General features: G+C 49.0%; 1 protein-coding gene and 1 pseudogene across 1 annotated transcript; one reads left to right on the top strand and one right to left on the bottom strand.

The window, feature by feature from the left end:
* Positions 1-1,461: 1,461 nt before the first annotated feature.
* Trim35 (tripartite motif containing 35) lies at positions 1,462-18,017 on the bottom strand. Its single transcript, XM_004848381.4, has 6 exons — positions 17,509-18,017; positions 13,173-13,268; positions 7,413-7,643; positions 5,738-5,760; positions 4,930-5,048; positions 1,462-3,977 (listed from the first exon to the last, which is right to left on the bottom strand). Exons 1-6 carry the CDS (start codon positions 17,944-17,946, stop codon positions 3,400-3,402), a joined length of 1,485 nt encoding a protein of 494 aa, XP_004848438.2. The 5' UTR covers positions 17,947-18,017; the 3' UTR covers positions 1,462-3,399.
* LOC101713691 (BCL2/adenovirus E1B 19 kDa protein-interacting protein 3 pseudogene) lies at positions 10,099-11,941 on the top strand (annotated as a pseudogene).
* Positions 18,018-18,067: the final 50 nt, after the last annotated feature.

The raw sequence follows: 18,067 nt of genomic DNA, 5'->3' as shown, positions 1-18,067 counted from the left end.
GATCGTAGGACTGGGCATTTACCAGCCCCACCCCACTGGATGTTCTAGGGACTGGGGCAGGTGTGGCACCTTCACTCCTCCTAGGAGCAGGGGTTCACAAGGCAGGGATCTGCAGTTCAGGTTTTGTGTCCCTGGCCCCTTTCTAAAATGGCACAACGCTTTATGGAGCTTGGAAGGACAGCTTTTCAGCCACACACTGCTCAGGGACAGGACATGTTCTGAGAAATGTGCCATTAGGCAGTTACATCCCCACGTGAGCACCATGGTGCACTTACACCAGCCCAGATGGTACAGTGGTGCACTGCTGTACTGGCACCGTAGGCCATGGGCCCGTGTGAGGTATCTGTGTCCTCATGCAGCTAAACACAGAGAAGGTCGAGGAAAAACTACTAGAATTTTACAGGAATTTTCCAGCCCCATTACAATCTTATGGAACTACCTTTATGTGGCCTGTGGCTGATTCCAGTGTCCTTATGTGGTACATGACTACATGTGCTCAACACTGATGACTGTGGCCCAGCAACATGCCTGATGGGGCTGGCAAGGTTTTGGTGATGGGCCCTGGCATTCACAAATCTCCAGACAGCCTAGAGCTTCCTCGCAGGGTGGGGAGCACACAGCGGTAGCCAAGGGAGCCCCGGCAGGGCCCATGCTGAGGAAGGGGGAAGGGGACAAGAATCAGCCAGGGGATCTTTCAATGTCACTCTACGGTGCAGGGGAATTTCCTGCCCTGCCCCATCACGAACCATGAAGGTCGAGAAAGCCTTCCACTGTTCTGCTATTTAGCCAGTGACCACATTCTTTTGGAATTTCACCCTCCAGAAGGAGAAGCACAGGTCTGCAATTCTAGCTACTCAGGAGTCTGGGGCAGGAGGATCCCACATTCCAGGCTAGCCTAGGCAACTCAGTGACAACCTGTCTCAAAATAAAAAGGGGAGGGGATGTAGCCCAGTGGTAGCGTCCCTGGGTTTGATTCCCAGTACCACCAAAAAAAAAAAAAAAAAAAAAATCTAGAATATGCAAACAAAAGAAAAAAATTAATTGGACATCATTAAAATTAAAAACTAAACTTTTGGATTTGAAAGGCTTTTGAGAAGGTGACAGACAACCCAGAGAATGAAAGTTTTATAAGTCAGGTATCTGACAACAGACTTGTATTTAGAATAAAAAGACAAGTGACCAATTAAAATTTGGCAAATTCTCTGGAGTTTTCCTAAGCAGATCACAAATGGCAAACACGTGGGAAGATGCTCAATACGATCAGCCACCAGGGAAACCCAAACCAAAGCTACGGTGAGCCACCCCACCACCCTTGGCAGGATCGCAGTTAGAAGACAGATGACAGTGCTGGCAGAGGCAGCCAACCTGAACCCTTGCCCACTCCTGGTGGGAAGAGAACATGGTACCTCTGCATAGGAAAACAGCTTGGCTGTTCCACAAAAGATCAGAGTGGCCAAGTGATCCGGCAAGTCTATTCCCAAGTATTTATTTACCACAAAGAATCAAAGACATGTCCACATAAACATGTGTACACAAATGTTCGTAGCAGCATTATTTATAATAGACAAAAATGGAAACAGCCAAAACCCATCAACTGATAAATAAAATGCATATAACTCCATTCAATAGATTACAAAAAGAATAAATACATGCGACAACATGGATGAACTTGAAACAAGAACACTGAAAGCCATATTAAAAGAAAGAATGTATCATTTTAATTTTTGTGAAAAAGCCTAGGCTATCCAAAGTTGCTCAGGCTAGGCTGGAACTTGCGAACCTAGAGTGCTGGGATCACAGGTGTATATCACCACACCCAGATCATATTATCTTTAATTTAAAAAAAAAAAAAAAACTTACATCCAAGGTGAAAATAAAAACATTTTTAAACTTTATTATCACTAACAAAGTACTTTCAGGTACGTTTACTATACAGAAACTGTATCTGATAGGTAAACACTCGCTAGCAGAAGGCATACACACTCAAGACCTGCTCGGCCCCCAAAGTACACAGAGCCTTCCTGGGTCTGAGCACCTGGCAGCCCACGGGGAAATGTTTGCCTTTACCACCCTGCTTCCCAGGACAGTGGGCTGCAACAGAAACCACCTGCAGGCCTGGGAAAGAAAAGGTGGAGGCAAACAGCAGACAGAGAGGAGAAATCTAGGAAACTTCAGCACCTGGCAGTGCAAAAACCAGGATGGGGCGAGGGGAGGCAAGAAGGCAGCCAAGACGAGGTGTCTGCCTCCCATGGTGTTCAATAGGCTCTTGCGTCACAGCCATGGGGGCCCAGAGTGCACCCTCTCTGCTTCCTAACTACAAAGGGCCCCCTCCTTCCTTCCCTTCTCAGACCTTGGAAAGAACCAAGCAGAGGAATTTCCTCCGTGGCAGTTACAGAAGGACACCGCCTGACAGTCCTATCATCTCACAGGTGAGGAAACTGAGGCCCAGTATGGGAACTGCCTGCTCAGGTATAAACCGAAAAACGGGAGCTGACCAATGGGGTCGGGAAGCTTTGTCTCAGCCTGCTCAGTGGGATCTGTGCAGTTTTAAAACAGTAACATAAGGTAACAGACAAGTCCAGCCCCAGGTCAGTCCCAAAGCCATGGCATGGGCCTGCATTAGGTGCTTTACTTACTGTATTCTGGAAGCTCTGGAGCTGGGGACTCAATGAGTGACCAGCCCCTCCCAGGTCAGTGAATCCTGTGACAACCCCCCGCCCAAGCCCTGCCCCACTCCCTACTGAATCTGCCTCACTGGGCTCTTGAGGGGCAGTGTCAGTCCCACAAGGGTAGCCCCAACACCCCAGAACCGGCTGCAACTACTCAAATTGGCCAATCCTAAGCCTCTGCACTCCGCTTTCTCCACCCTGCCTTTCCTTCCCAGCAAACTACAAAGAAGGCTTTGCCTGTACTTCCTCCTTGCTCCCCCTGCCTCCTGAGTGGCCCTGGGCCTCCCTGGCTGGCCCTATGTGGCAGAGCCCTCTCTCTCCTCTTGGGAACACAGTGATAAACAACTTCCAATAGCAGTGCTCACTTCAGCAGCACATGTACTAAAACAATTTCCAACAGCAGTCATCTGGATGGTTGGCCTCACCGATCCCAAAAATAATGAAACCTCCTCGTAAAACAAGCCCACTCCAGAAGCAAACATTATCTCCAGAAGTCCTGGAATGAGGTTCAGAACGTTCACATCCTGAAGGTGCCCGACTCTGGGGAGAGCCTGGGCTCAGCAAGGGGCTTCCTGGGCGAGGCTTCTGAGAGAAGGGAAGGGGCCAAAACCAAAGACAGGTGTAGGGCTTGGAGCCCCAGCAAGAACTAGAGAGCTGCAGAGATGCATCATGAAGGCAGGGGCAGAGGCACGCAGGCCCACGCGGGCTTCAGGAGGAGGCTCGGGTCTGCTCAGCTGTCCAGATCCTGCTTGATGCTGATTCGCAGCGGGCAGATGCGCAAAGGCTCAGGGGGCCTGTCGTCCCGTGCACTCCCCACATAGAAGTAGGGCCGCACCTCCCCAAAGCGGGCGTGGAAGGTATACAGGTGGCACTGGCGCTCGGCGTCGTAGAAGGACAGCTCACCCTCGTCACACTCTAGCTGCACGCGCAGGCGGCGTGGGATGGCCAGGACCAGGGGTGATGTGGCCGTGTCGGAGGCCACACAGTGGTCCCCCTCCACACCCTGCGTGCGGCACAAGTACCAGAAACCGGAGCGCATGTCGTGATAGGAGCCCTGTGAGTGGCCGTCCGTGGCCTCCTCCGACTGCACCCGCACCACACCCACCCGCCAGCTCTGCAGCCCGCCCAGGGCCACCTCCCAGGTGTGGGAGCCCTTTGAGAAGGTTTGCGAGCCCAGCAGGCAGGGCGCTGAGGAGAAGCGCTCCGGGTTCTCCACCTGCACATGGTAGCCATGGTTGGTGACACTGGTGAGGTCATCAGCCACCGAGAGCCAGCCAGCTGCTGTGTTAGGATCCAGGCTGAAGGGCACTGAGGACAGAAGGGGAAGAAGGCGACAGTCAGTGAACACGACACCCCTCCTGCCATGCTGGCTGGTCTGCCAGGCCCACACAACCACCTGTGTCCCACCTGCCCAGGCATCCAGGGCGCCACACAAGCTCTTGGGGTTAGGGGTTGGAATGGGTTCCTATAGAAGACACAGGAAGTCCTGAGCCCCAGGACTTCAGAAAATAGCCTTAATTAGGAGTGGGGTTGATACAAATGAAATTAGTTAAGATGAACTCAGACTGTAGTAGGGCCAGCCTTTAATCCAACATGACTGGGTTCTTCTAAAGAGGGGGAAAGCGACAAGACACCAGTGGGAAGAATGGCATCAGGTGACAGAGGGTGGAGGTCAAAGTGTTGCAGCCACAAGCCAGGGACAATTAAGCAGTGCCTACAGGCCCCAGAAGCTAGAAGAGGTGAGAAGGGTCTGCCCTACAAATTTCAGAGGACCATGGCCCTGCTGCCACCTGGACTGGGAGAATAAATTTCGTTAATTTTAACCAACCTGGTTTGTGGTCCTTTGTTATAGCAGCCAGAGATACTAACAGAGGAGGGACTCATAATGTTCCTAAGACTGCAGCGACTTAGAAAAGCATGACATTTCTCTCCCTGACACACCAGGACACAAGGATGGCACAGGCTGCAGTCGCCTTGGGAGAGGTGGCCCTGGATGAGGTCCCTCGTCATACATGTTACAGTTCTGAATAGGCAGGGGAATGTTTGTCTTTCTGAATAGGTGACAGAGGGTCAGGTCCCACCCAGGAAGGAGCTGGGCCAGATGGGGCTGGAGTCCAGCGTGGGGAGAGAAGTGGCCGAGTGTGCCCGGAGGCTGGAGGGAGCCAGCTGGGAGATGGGGTGCAGCCTGGGAGAAGGCTTGGCTGGCTCCCTGGCAGCGTGCAGTGCTTCCCTGCCTGGACTGCCTGCCCGCATCTCTCACCGGATTGCACACACGTCATCATCTTCTTCCAGACACGGTACCGGAGGGAGCTGAGGTACTTGCAGACATCGATGAGCATGTCTGCCTGGACAGGCTCCGGCTCCATGGTGCAGAAGAGCCTGGGAAAGGAGGACTGCGCATGGTGTGCAGTGCTGGGGCCGGGCATCCCGGGGTGGGCCCAGGACTTGTCCCCTTGCCTCGGGTCTAAGTGCCTGGGCATCTTCCCCGACACAGTCCCCCGGACTGGGCCACAAGCCCGTCTGGCTGCCACACCACTCAGGGTTTGGTCAGAGGCTCATCCTACCGTAGCTGTGAGAGATACAAATACGAGGTTCTGCACTGTGGCTGCCGTCCTCGTGGACAGAAATCACATGTATGTGCTCACAGATGTACAACGCTCCAACAGAGCCAAAACGTCTCCCAGCCTTTCCTGAACACCTCCAGGGACAGGGACAGGGTTCTTCCTAATTCACCCCAAAGAAGCCAACAGCCATCAGTGTCCTGAGGCTGAAAGCAAGGAGGCCAGCCAAAAACCAAACCTCAATGTTGGGAGGCCACTGAGAAATACGAGCCATGTGCGTGGCACTGTCCTCCCCACACAGTGACCCTCCACCCAGGGACAAACAACTCTCCAATGCCCCGCCAGCCAGCATGGGTGCTGTGAAAGGACTCTGCACCTGCCCGGCCACTCTCTCCGGGCGCCACCCAGCTGGCTGCATTACCTGCCTGGCCCTGGGGCCACTGGATTTTGCACCACTGGGTTTTCTGCCTGCTCTTGCCCTCCCCTCCACGAGACCTGGCAACTTACCGGCGTTTTCGGCTCTTGTGTTTCTGAAGGAAAAAACAGACAGAGAGAGTGTGTGAGTTTCTAACCTCTGGGGAGTCATACCTCCCATGTTCATGAATCAGATTTAACAGTTATGATGTCAGTACTTCCTAAATTGGTACACAGATTGAGTGTAATCCCTGTCAAAATCCCAAGTGACTTCTTCACAGAAACGAAAACACCAACTCTAAAATTCATACTGAAATTCAAGGAACCCAGAATATACAAAATAATCTTGAAAAAGAAAAGCAAAGTTGGGATGTCTCATACTGCCAACAGTAATGAAGACAATGAAAACTGGCATACAGCCAGACATGCTAGCGCACACCTGTAATCCCAGCTACTCAGAAGGCCAAGGCGAGGATCACAGGTTTGAGGCCAGCCTGAGCAACCTGGTGATACCTGTCTTAAAATAAAAAAAATAAAAAGGGCAGGGGATGTAGCTCAGCAGTAAAGTGCTTCTGGTATGAGGCCTTGTTTGGTTTCGGTCCCAGGACCACCCCCTCAAAAAAAAACCCCAAACAGTCATACAGAACAATGAGATAGAATTCAAAGTCCAGAAATAATCCTCAACTATCTACAAGGGGGCCATTCAACAGTCTTTCCAAAAAACAACAGTCTTCCCATAATAATGGCACTGACACAAGTAGGTACTGACATGTAAAAGAATAAAGTTGGAGCCTGACCTTACATAAACAACTAACTCAAAGTGGATCAAAGAACTCTTACAAATGAACAACAAAAGGACAACCCAATCAAAAAATGGACAAACAATTGGAACAGACATTTCTGCATGGAAGAGCAACAAATGGCCAAGAGGCACAAAGAAGATACTCAGTATCATTAGTCATAAGGAAATGCAAATCCAAAGCACACTGATATACCACCTCACGATCAACAGCACAGCTACTAAAAAAAAGAACTGGCAGGGATGTGGAGAAACTGGATTCCTCATACACTACTGGTGCGAATATACAACAGTACAGCTGCTTCAGAAAACAGCCTGGCAAATCTTCAGAGTTAAGCCGCAGATACTCTAGGTCTCTGGAGACAGGGGCATTGTGGTTCAAGGCTTTGTAGGAGACGGACAACCCACAAGGGTGCTAGCCGGGATGCAACACCCTGCCTAAACAAAGAGGTGGCTCTGACCCTCCCTGCTCTGCTGGACAGACTCCATTCCCAGAGGTGTCAGCCGCCTGTGGATGAAGAAGTAGCTAACTCACAGCTTACCTGACTGACTGACAAACCAGCTTTCAAGTTCCAGCAACTTGAACAGTGATAAAATCAGTAAGTGGAAAGAAAAAATGAACTCAACACTATTAAAGGGAGAATAGAATCATCCTTTTCTTAAAAAGAGCGAATACCAAGAAATCATATTTAAATAAAAAATGTCAATAACTGAGCAATTTTAAAAGACTATTTTAAAAGAACAAAAAAGTAAGACTGAGAGTGAATGCAGGAGAAGGGGGAGAGAGATGAGAGGGTCTCAGGCTCTGCTCTGACTGGTCTTCCCAGCCTCTAACGCAAACAGCTCACCAACTTGAGCTCTTCCGGCCAGGCCATGGGAAGCCTAGGTTGGCCAGGGCTGGTGCCATGTCTCCTGCCTGGTGCCTGAGCACTGGGTCCTGTCCCCCAGTCCAGATGCTGAGCTCCTTACCATGAGGAAAGAGATGTCATCCTCCTTCATTTCTGCCTGCAGCCTCTCGATCTCGTGGGCCAGCATCTCAGTCTCTTCCTCAAGCCGCTTCATCTTCTGGTCAGCCAGGAGCTGCTTCTGCCGGGCCTCATTGGTCATGGCGTCCAGGGTGGCCTGCTCCTCTTTCCGCAAGAACTCACGGAGCTTCTCAAACTCCTCCCGGATGCGGCTTTGCAGCCAGGCCCCCTCCACCTGTAGCAGGCAGTTGGAGAAGGCCAGATGTGGGATTCTCAGCTGTCCCCCAGCCAGTGACCTTCAGACTCCAGTAAGCAACTCTACATTCTAAAGGAATTCTATGCAGTCTCTAGAGATAAAACAACAATGTAATCCTTACAAGCATACATTTATAAGCTTAAGTTTCAAATGAGAAAGCCAAATAGTGGTTTTCATGAAGTTTCAAAATGACATCACTGCTTATCGATGACACCATTAATCCTACAATCTCAACACAGAATGTCCTGTGTCTTGTTTGGTGGGACAACAGTGAGAGAAGCCCTGAATCACAGAAACGAGTTAGCATAAAAGCACTATTTTTGTTCTGGTTTTGGAGACTGGGTCTCACTAGCCTTGAACTGGGCTCAAATTCACAATCCTGCCTCAACCAAATGCTGAGATTACAGGTGAATGCCACCACACCAGGCTCCTGAAAATAACAACTTTTTCTCTTTTTATCCTGAGGTAAGAGATTGCACCCAGGGCCTTCTCCCTGAGCTACATGCCCGCCCCTTTTATGGTTTGATACGGGGTCTCTATGTTGCCAAGCTACCCAGTCCGGGCTCAAACTTGCGGCCCTCCTGCCTCCTGAGCGCTAGGATCACCGGCACGCACCGCCGTGCCCACACAGCAACAATTTTTAAAAGTTCTTTACCTACAAATCTTAAGACCCTCATTTGTCTGATCCAGAGACTTTTCTCAACTAACAGGAAGGATTTATTCTAACATGCACACTCTAAATCATAACCACAAAACGCTGTAAATTGAGGACAGAAATATGCTCTGAGAAAAAGCAAGTATTTCTTATCTGGAAATGGAAGAGCCATTTCTTAGTATAATATGAAACTGGGAAGGTTGAAAGACTGAGACAACTGAATATAACTATAACATCAGAAGCTTTGTATGGCAAGGCTATTAATAAAGCTAAACACATAATTCTAAGATGACTACTGGAGAAGCAATTCAAAATATGAGCTCTAGCTGTGGCAGGTTGTAATCTCATTTTTGGGACTAAAAGATCAATATACATTTATAGTTCTGAAAAGATGATGAAACAATTCACTGAAAAACCAAAAATAAGCCCCAAAGAGTGAAAATTACTCAGGGAAAAATAAATGACAAACTAGGAAAAGTATTTGCAACAAACTTATTTGACAAACTGAGTATAAAAGCACTCTTACCAATCTACTAGGGAAAAAGACAAATACTCAAAGAATAAAAAAGAACATAAGTTAGGGCTGGGGATGTAGCTCAGGGGTATGGCATGTGCCTAGTGTGCATGAAGCGCTGCTTCAGTCCCCAGCACCCACAAAGAGGGGAGGGCATAAACTGGCATCCACTGAAAAAACTGGTACAGTAAGTGCCCGGCTTACAATCAAGTTTTACTCTGGGAGAACACCTGTAAGTCAGATTCATTCATAAGTCCAACAAAGTGAGTCTTATACACCTGACACAAATATAGAACGCACACTGCTTTGCTTTGCACTTCCTAGCAGTCCCTCCACATCACCACTGCTCTTCCTCTTGCTTCCGGACATCCTGGGCTCTGACTGGGCACTGTACACTATGGCACTGTACAGTGAGCACACAGCAGCACAGTTGTGACAATGTCCGGTAGACACGTGAGCTAGTTCCATGATTTGCTTGCATCTATGAATGTTCATAAATGTGAGGTCCATTCCTGTCTGTGAAAGTTCACAACTTGAATGTTCGTAACTCGGGGACCTACTGTACTATGAAAAGATGTACAAACTTACCAACATCAAAGAAACTCAAGTGAGAAGAGGTAACATACTGATAAAAGGACTGATAACCTATGTGGGAGACAGAGTAGGATCTCAGGTAATTCTACCTCTCAGGATGCCAAAGAACAGAGCAAGGCAGAAAAATCCACCAAGTGTCGAGGCAACTCCAGCCTCTGTCACCAATGGTAATCACAGCCTCACAGTAGAGGTAAACACCGAGACGCACACTTCACCATCGACTTGGACTCATGGAATTCAAGAGGGAAAGCATCGGTCAAGCTGGAATTCTAGAGGCTTCATGCCTCTCTACACAAATCCTCAGAGCCCTCCACTGCCTGGGTTGGGCAGATAATGGCCCCCACCCCAGTACCTCCAGTCCAATCTGTTCACAGCAAGCCGGTCAAGTGGCTTTGGCCACAGAAGAAATCAAGTCAAAGGGCAGATATGAACCCCATGACTCCACGATGATGACCAGAAAAACAATTCTAAAGTTGCCCTCCAGAAATGGCAGGGTGGTAATCACATTCTTCGAGAGAACTTCAGTATATGTTTGTAGGTCTGATATATCAGGGCAAAATGATTCACTAAAAAGTGCAAATTGTTTCTTAAGCCAGTTTGTTGGGTCTCTGAGACACCAGAAATGTTGGGTGGCTTCTGTTAGGCACGTGTCTATGTATTATCTTATCCGAATGCGTAAACAAAAACTGCAGTACAAAGGAATTGTCCTCTTCTCGTTTTGAGGACCAGTTGGACAGGAGTTGTTTGGAGACAGACTTAGATTTGAAAGTAGGTCTTCTTTGGGGTCCTTCCTCCTGCTGTCCCTTCACCTGGAGGCAAGCCTGTTTCTGACCGTTTCCCTGGCTCAGCTGTTACTTCCTGAGGTGAGTGCTGGGAGTAATCACCGCCCGGCTGACTCATCGCAGCCACTGCAGACACACCTGGTTCTGGCTGTTCTGTACTGCTCTGGGTACTGCCCTCCTGCGCTCGTATGTCCAAAGTCAAGGACTGGGCTCAGAAAGAGGCTTGCTAACATCTAACCAAGGAGTTCACCACCTAACTTCAAGATACTGGGAATGAATAGTGTGCCAGCTGTCCTTATATTCAGGTGAGAGGAGATCAAAAAGTAATGAAGTGTCTTGGAGAACACACACCAAGGAGACAGGACATCGAGTGAGAGGGAAGGGCTCTTTTGGGGTGATCAGGGAAGGCTTCTCAGAAGGGACATGGGAGCTGGGACTTTAATGACAAAGATGTTGCAGGTAGGGCCTGGGGAACAGATGTGCCTAGTTTAAGAAACAGAGAGAAGGCCAGGGTGGCCAGAGTAAAAGCAGTAAGTAGATATGGTTAAGGAGCAGGCAGGGGGCAAACAGCAGCCTTGGAGCCATGGGAAAGTCTGGATTACACTCTGGAAGACCATGAGGCAGCCTGTTTGTTCATTTATTTCAGAACTGAAGGCCGTACCCAGGGCCTTCATACTGTGTGCTGCAACCCCAGTCTCGTATTTGGTTTCTTTTTTTTTTAATTGGGGCTTGAACTTGCAATCCTCTTGCCTCAGCCTCCCAGTGCTGGAATTACAGGCGTACACCACCATGCATGGCTCACTGGGCAGTTTTAAGGAGAAGAGTGGCATAATTGATGTTTTTCCGGCAGAGCTGCAGGTCCATCACGCACCTGCTCTTGTGCGCCCACCGCTGAGGTGCTGTTGTGGCTGGGCGAGGAGCCCCATGGTTGAGCAGCTTCTGGTGTCACGTTGCAGAGGGGGGTCCCTGGGTTGCAGGAGGAGAAACTTCAGGGCTCCTGGGAAGAACTGCACTTCAGCAATAATGGGAATGGGAGCAGTGTTCCAGCCTCAGTTTCTATTTATAATGGTGACATGGAAAAAATACTGCTAGATGCCCAGCATGAATCTGGATGGAGGAGCTCAGAGTTCTCACTGTGACAGCCCACCTCGCTCAGACACCAGAAGATACTCACAGAGCTTCTGAAATGATATACGGAGCACTGGAGAAAAAAACAGCTCTCAGTCCGAGGAAGGTTATATTGAGAGAAGGAAAGAAGCTGAAAGCATCTTGAAGAAAAACTCAGATTGGATATGGGACTGGTCAAGTTGGCCAGAAAATATAACCCCTAAGGGTTTCTCTTTAAACACCCGAAGCGCACAGCTACTCTCAGCATGAGAAACACAAGTGTTATGAAGGAAGGGGGCATTTTCTCAGCAGAATTTCTAAAGGTTTTTCTTCCGTCTCTGCTGCTGTCTCATCTACTAGCCTTTGGATCAGGGATCTACACTGGAAGGCGTCTGAGAACCTCCATCAGCACTTTTTGATGAAGAATTGGATCCAACTTTGTTCATGTGGTAGGGATTTGTATCTGAGCTTGTGACAGCTAACTTGAAGAGCTATCACGATCCTTGGGTGGCTGCCCCACTTGTTTATTCTGTACATGCCATGTTCCTGATTAGTAAAGTGAATGAACAGACACTAAAATCATGCTGATCTATAATTATACCTATGGGATCAATTAATAAGCATGGCAGACTAATAGCTACTGTATGAATTTGGTAGTAAATTTTCTTTGGATAGTAAGTATAAATAGTATAAATAATTTAATATCTAGTCATGACATACATAGTATTTAAAAATATATAACCTTAATTCAGTTAAAACACTTTATATTTCAAAGAATGAATAACACTGATATTAAAATCACTACATTAAGGGGTTTGCCCAAAAGAAATACCGTGGCCTTATAATTACACTATTGTAGAATATGTTTAATTTAGATGGATGCAGATTGTCTATAAAGACCGCTTAACTATATAAATTGTTCTTAACAGAGAACAAGGTAGTCAGAAATTCCACTGTGAGTTGGTGCACTAAGCAGCTGTTGCTTTTCCAGTGTGAGAACTCCAGGTAGTCACTTTAGGTGATCAGTTTTCTGACAAAGGCAGTTATTCAGTCTCTTTTACACTTCATTACTCTGGACTGCTGGATTTAACTTGCTGTTTGTGCTCAACTTTTGTATGCTCTTAAAATTAGCTTTATTGTAAGCAAATCTACTCTAGAAATCTGGAAGTAGAAAAAATAAATTATTGCCAAATACTTAGGAGAGCATTAATACCATGAAAGTTTCTTGATTGAATCAGGCCTGTTCCCCATTATGTCATTCTTTATCTTTTCTACAGCATGAATTTTAGAAAGGCTGCATCTTTGATACGATGCTGTGTGTATTATACTGTATTTGTTTCACCTTTCCACCCTTAATTCAGGTGTGTTAAAATAAATGTAACATTTTAACTTTAAAAAAAAATAAGTGATGTTTTTCCAAAAGATCACTCTGGTGCAGAGGAAGCAGGAAGGAGGCCAGGTGAGCAGTGAAGTTCGGTAGACCTGGTGTATTCTGAAGGTAGGACAGGCTGTTCAAGGAGTGGACGTGGGGACCAAAAGGAAAGGAGGAATCACTAAGGAGTCTCAGGTCATCACTAGCCTGAGCACAGGGACGTAGTGACGTGCATGTGATGAAGTTATTCTCAAGTCACAGTACAGGCAGCACAGGTGGCCTCTGAGGTCATGCCTGTGGCTTGCTGGTGTGATCATGCCCAGGTCTTCAGGCAGGCAGAAAAGCCCAGTCAGTGCCCAAGAGTTTGGCTCTGCAAGACCATCAGCACCAAGGAAGCCTGACTCTGAGTCAAAAGCTCCCCCGTGAGTGGCATCAACTTCCCCAGGTGCCCCTACCTCCCCACTCGGCCCGCGCCCTCACTCACCTGATTGTGCTTGGCAATGTTCTCATAGGAGCGTCGCATGGCCCAGAAGGTCTTGGCTTTCTCCCGCAGCATGTGCTCCAGGTTCTTACACTTGGCCTGCCATAGAGAACAAGGAGGAGGCAGGCAAGTCAGGGCTGGAGGCCAGGTGGGGAGCGCAACATGCATTTACAACTGGAATTCCTCTTTGACATGAATGCAGCAATTGCATTTACTGAACCCAGTCCTGCCAAGCACTGCAAGCTTAGCTGAATGCTATCTACAGTTCTGGATTTGAACTGTCCGTTCATAGCATAAAGGGCTGCTGCGTGTCCTCCAGTCCAGCGCCCTGCTGTTTGCCTGGTTCAGGTGAGGCAGCGAGACAGGGCTGAGGAGCTACAGGGGCCTGGTCTGACAGGCTGGTCACAGGTCCAGCAGGGAAGGGCATCCTGCTGAGGCCCAGGGCTGGCCCAGGCTGAGCCCGGAATCCCTGAGCTCCGGGGTAACTATAAAGACAGCATGGCCACAGGCTCCCATTGCAGTTCTTCAAACTGCACTGGTCTGCAGTCATAACGTGTAGGTCTGACAAGAGGAGCTGAGTCACTTACCATGTAGTGAAGTATTCACCATGGGACCGAATCTAAACATGCCGCTCCCTTCTCCCACCCTCCCGACTTCTAATATTGCTTCATCATGTTAAATACCTACATCAGCAAATCCAAATGTTGGTTTGTTTAGCAGTTTTGGGGTTTTTAAAAAAATTTTAATTGTTATTTCTGACTATGTTGGACTCCTTAAAGAACCACTATGAGTTTCAGGTTGGATTCCTATCTTTTGTACCTGAGGTCTACCATTATTCTTTTCTCTATATATTCCTTTCTTTGGTGTGTGTGAGACAGGGTCTCCCAATGTTGTTCAGATTGGCCTTGAGCTCATTATGCAGCCCAAGCTGGCCTCGAACTCACAGTGATCCTCCTGCTTCAGCCTCCGAGTGCTGGGATTATAGACATGTACCACCATGCCCAGCACACTCTACATTCTAAGAAAGCTTTTCAAATGTTTTCTTTGGAAAAATGATAAAAACAATGATTCTAATAACATTAATTACATGACCACTGGCACTTCCTGAGCACTTACTATGTGCCAGAGACTGTGCTAATCATGGAACAGAAATGACGTCTTTGACCACTGTGAAGTAAGAATATTGCCCCACCGTACAGATGAAAATGTGAGCCAGGAGAGAGGAAGACTGCCGATCCACGGAGCTGGCACGTGAGCACAAGTCATGGGGGTGGCTGCTGGGAGGAGACAGCTGCTTAAGCTGCAGCAAGACAACGTGGTTTTTCCCAAAAGCCTCATCCCCACCTGGACACGATCTGTGAGAGGATAGCGCAATAGGATGAGATGTTTGGGGGACTTGGGAGACGGAGGGCACTTTGCATGTGGAAGAGAAGTGAATCACTGGTGGCCTGGGGTAGACCAAAGTGCACCAGCTCGCAAATGGCTCCAGTGAACCCTCCCTGTGGCCTGGGCTTAAGGACTTGTGTATAACCAATGGAATGTGGTTATGTCACTTGTGCGATGAGGTGACAAAACACTCTGCACACCTAGCCTTTCTTTGTTGCTGGACTGCTGGGATGGAAGTCAGCTGCCATGTGGTGATCACAGAGTGGCTACTCTGCCAGACTGGTTCTGAGGGTGATCTCTGAAGGAATGAGGCCTTAGGCCCACAGTCCCTGCCAACACCATGAGTGGACCTCCCCGTGAGGTGACATCTCCATGGTCTCTTGGGCACGCCATGAAGACTTTAAATGTGGCTTACAAGGCAAGAGGAACAACACCCTTAGGAAAGATTATTCAAACCGATTCTAAGACGGTACCCCAGCAGGGGTAGGGATCCGGGTCATGTAGGGGCCCGAAGACCACGAAATGGCCATCATCTGCACCAGGTGGGACAGATAAGAAAGGGATCTGGACAAGGCAATTCAGAGGCCTGGACCTCAGAGGAGTTCCTGGGAGATCTGCTGTGGAAGATGGAAGGAAATCTGAGTACTGACGTGAGAACACTACCACTTCAACTCCCTGTCCCTACAATGAGTACCTCCTTTCTCCTTCAATGAGTGGCTGTATTTCTCCAAGTTTCCATTTTCTTACCAGTAAAATATAACTATCTCCACACAGTCCCCTGTGGGTCTGGTCTGTGTATTTTAGAGCATTTTAAATTAGTATTTCTACTCAATGATGAACTAAAAAATACTAAGATAAACCAATTCCGAATCACCTAATAAACAGTGTGATACATACTTTCAGTTCCCCCAATTTCAGCACCAGCACATACGGATTTGTTAATCCCTCACTGGACACCAAGCTATACTACTGCCATGGTCTTGGCCTATCAATATATTATGGCTTGTATCTAAATGTCCCCCAAGAGCCACATGTACTCATAGGTGGGGCTTTTGAAAGGTGACTGGATTATGGAGCTTATAGCTGACTTGCTGTTAGGAAGTGAGCTGGGAGGAAAGGGATGGGCCACTGAGGTTGTAGCCTGGAAGAGATTATCTTCCTCCTCAGCCCCTCCCTTGTTCGTTCTCTCTGCTTCCCCACCAACATGCCCCCATGCCATGCTTTCCTGCCTAGAAGTCAGCTGGCTATGGACTGAAATCTCTACAAATACGGAGCCAAAATAAACCTTTCTTCCTTAAGTTGTGAGTGTTGGGTATTTATCCCAGCAGTGAAGAAAGTGACAAAGATTTTGATGCCAGAGAAGTGGTATTGTTGTTGTGATGGTTCCTGACCATGTGGTTCAGAAGTCTTTGTTATCAGCTCACAGGAAGAGTCTAGAAAAGTTGGGAGATGCTGGCTAGAGAAGCCCTAGAATGTTGTAAACTGAGATTAAGGGGAGATTCTGGTCAAAGCCCCACAAGACAAGAATGCTGATAAAAAGGCAGAAGGTAAAGATCAGGTTCAGGTGGTTTCAGTTGGGAACAAGGATTCCACTGGCAGTTGGACCCTAAACCATGTGTGTTATGCTCTGGCAGAAAATCTGTCTACATTTATTCATGGCCTGAGGCTTCACAGGAGATTAAGGGCAGTGAACTAATTAATCTGACAAAGGAAATTTCAAGGCAGCCCAACATTCAGGCTGTGACATGGGTACTGTTGGGGACTGTCCATCTCCTGATCTGTCCCTCTCCCAACTCCATCTGTCAACCAGTAATCCAGTCCCCAGGCTACCCAGTACTTACTTCAGCTTTCTGAAGTCAGGACCTAGCATTTCTGCCAGTGGATATAGGAAAAAGCATTGCTGTGAACCACTATTAAACAAATACGGTGTCAGGAGTAATAGGTATACTCATTCAAACATGCATAGTGAAAGCACCACTACACACCCCTTTACTTGAACTGTGTCAAAATGTGTATGGAACTGTAATCACTTGACACTTCTTACAAAAGCATTTTAAAAAGAGGGGAGGGAGTATCATGGAGGCCAAGTACTGGAGGTTCCTACAGTACCTTCACTTCAATAAACTCAGTTTCTTGCCAGCTAAACAGCTGTTAGCCAAACTGTGGATTTGACCCATGTATTAGTAGGAGAGTAAACAAATTTAGTGTTTCACATGATTAACTTAAAAATTCAGTAACAAAAACTGCCCGGAGTACAATGGTATTTCTTTTTAAGGGCTAAGGTTAAATGTTTTCCAAAAATTCTGAGGCAGCTTAACCCTTACTTTCTAATCATTTTTCCTTCCTACAACAAAGACTTCTCCATTTGTTAGTTTCCCTCCATAGGTAAATTGCTCCTTGGCTGATTTATAGCCACTGGAACCCCAGGCATTAGAATGCTGAAAGAGTGATCCAGAATAAACCAGCAGGCCAGGGCCAGAGACCTCGCCCCATTGCCACACAAACCATGGTGTCAGTTCTGGAAGGTGAAGACTGTGCTGGGAAAATCTGAAGGCTCCATAACCAGGTCGGGTCCTGGGCTCCTGCCCTATTCTAAACGGAGTGTGTCCAGCTCGAGGGCTCGCGTGCCCACCCACACCCGTGCTGTTCACAGGCAGCTGGGCCACAGGCCACTGGCACAGGGTTCCAGGCCTGGGCCCTACACAGAGTGCGGGGCTGTCGGGGACGCCAAGGAACCCCGCTCTCACGTCCGTCTACTTCTCTCCTCCCACCGCGGCCGCCTCGGTGAAGAAGGCCGCCCGCTGTAGGTAACCAAATCGGAGAGGTGGGGGTCGCAGGAGGCCCCCGAAGCTGATCCACGGGGGACGCGGCAATTGAGGAGCGGGGGCCCTGCTCCCGTCGGGCTCTGGCCGCCAAGTGCGTGCCCGGCCACCCGGCGCGCAGGGCGTCTTACCCGGAAGTCGTGGGCAGTGTCCTTCACCGGCTGCACGCGGTGGCCCTGGTGCCGGGGGTCGGCCTGGCACAGGCAGCACAGCAGCTCCTTGTCCTCCAGGCAGAAGAAACCCAGCTGGCCGCGGTGCGGGCGGCAGACGCGCGGGGAGCGGTGGCCGGCGCGGCGCGCGCCCTCGGCCTCCTCGCGCAGCAGCTTCTCCACCAGGTTGTTGAGCGTGTGGTTGGTGCGCAGGTCGGCGGGCGACGCGCGGGCCTTGCACACCGGGCAGAAGGGCGTCGCCTGCACCTCCCAGCAGCGGCTCACGCACCCGCGGCAGAAGTTGTGGCCACACTGCAGCGTCACCGCGTCACGGAAGGGATCGAAACAGACGGCGCAGAGAAGCTCCTCCTTGAAGGAGCCAGAAGGCCCAGGCAACGCGGCGACCGGGGTCAGCTCCATCACCACCGCGGAAGCTCCCCCCGTAACTTTCACTCTGGCCCCTCCCACACCCTTGGCGGTTAGAAACCAGAAGGGCGTCGCCTAGCCCCTTCCGGTTGGACCGCTGAGCGACGGCAGCGCT

Source organism: Heterocephalus glaber, unplaced genomic scaffold, assembly GCF_053883595.1.
Source record: "Heterocephalus glaber isolate CG9 unplaced genomic scaffold, H.glaber_assembly_v1.0 deba00001460, whole genome shotgun sequence".
In the NCBI taxonomy this organism is placed as follows: domain Eukaryota; kingdom Metazoa; phylum Chordata; class Mammalia; order Rodentia; family Bathyergidae; genus Heterocephalus; species Heterocephalus glaber.
The sequence above is the reverse complement of the archived record's forward strand: the minus strand, read 5'-3'. Positions and strand labels throughout refer to the sequence as shown.

What these genes read in the sequence shown, in the direction of transcription:
- Trim35 (XM_004848381.4), bottom strand. Translation starts at nt 17,946, where the DNA reads ATGGAGCTGACCCCGGTCGCCGCGTTGCCTGGGCCTTCTGGCTCCTTC. An exon ending in ATGACATCTCTTTCCTCATG is followed by an intron (nt 5,761 to 7,412) that starts GTAAGGAGCTCA and finishes TTTTTCCTTCAG; the next exon opens with AAACACAAGAGCCGAAAACG. An exon ending in GATGACGTGTGTGCAATCCG is followed by an intron (nt 3,978 to 4,929) that starts GTGAGAGATGCG and finishes TTCTGTCCTCAG; the next exon opens with TGCCCTTCAGCCTGGATCCT.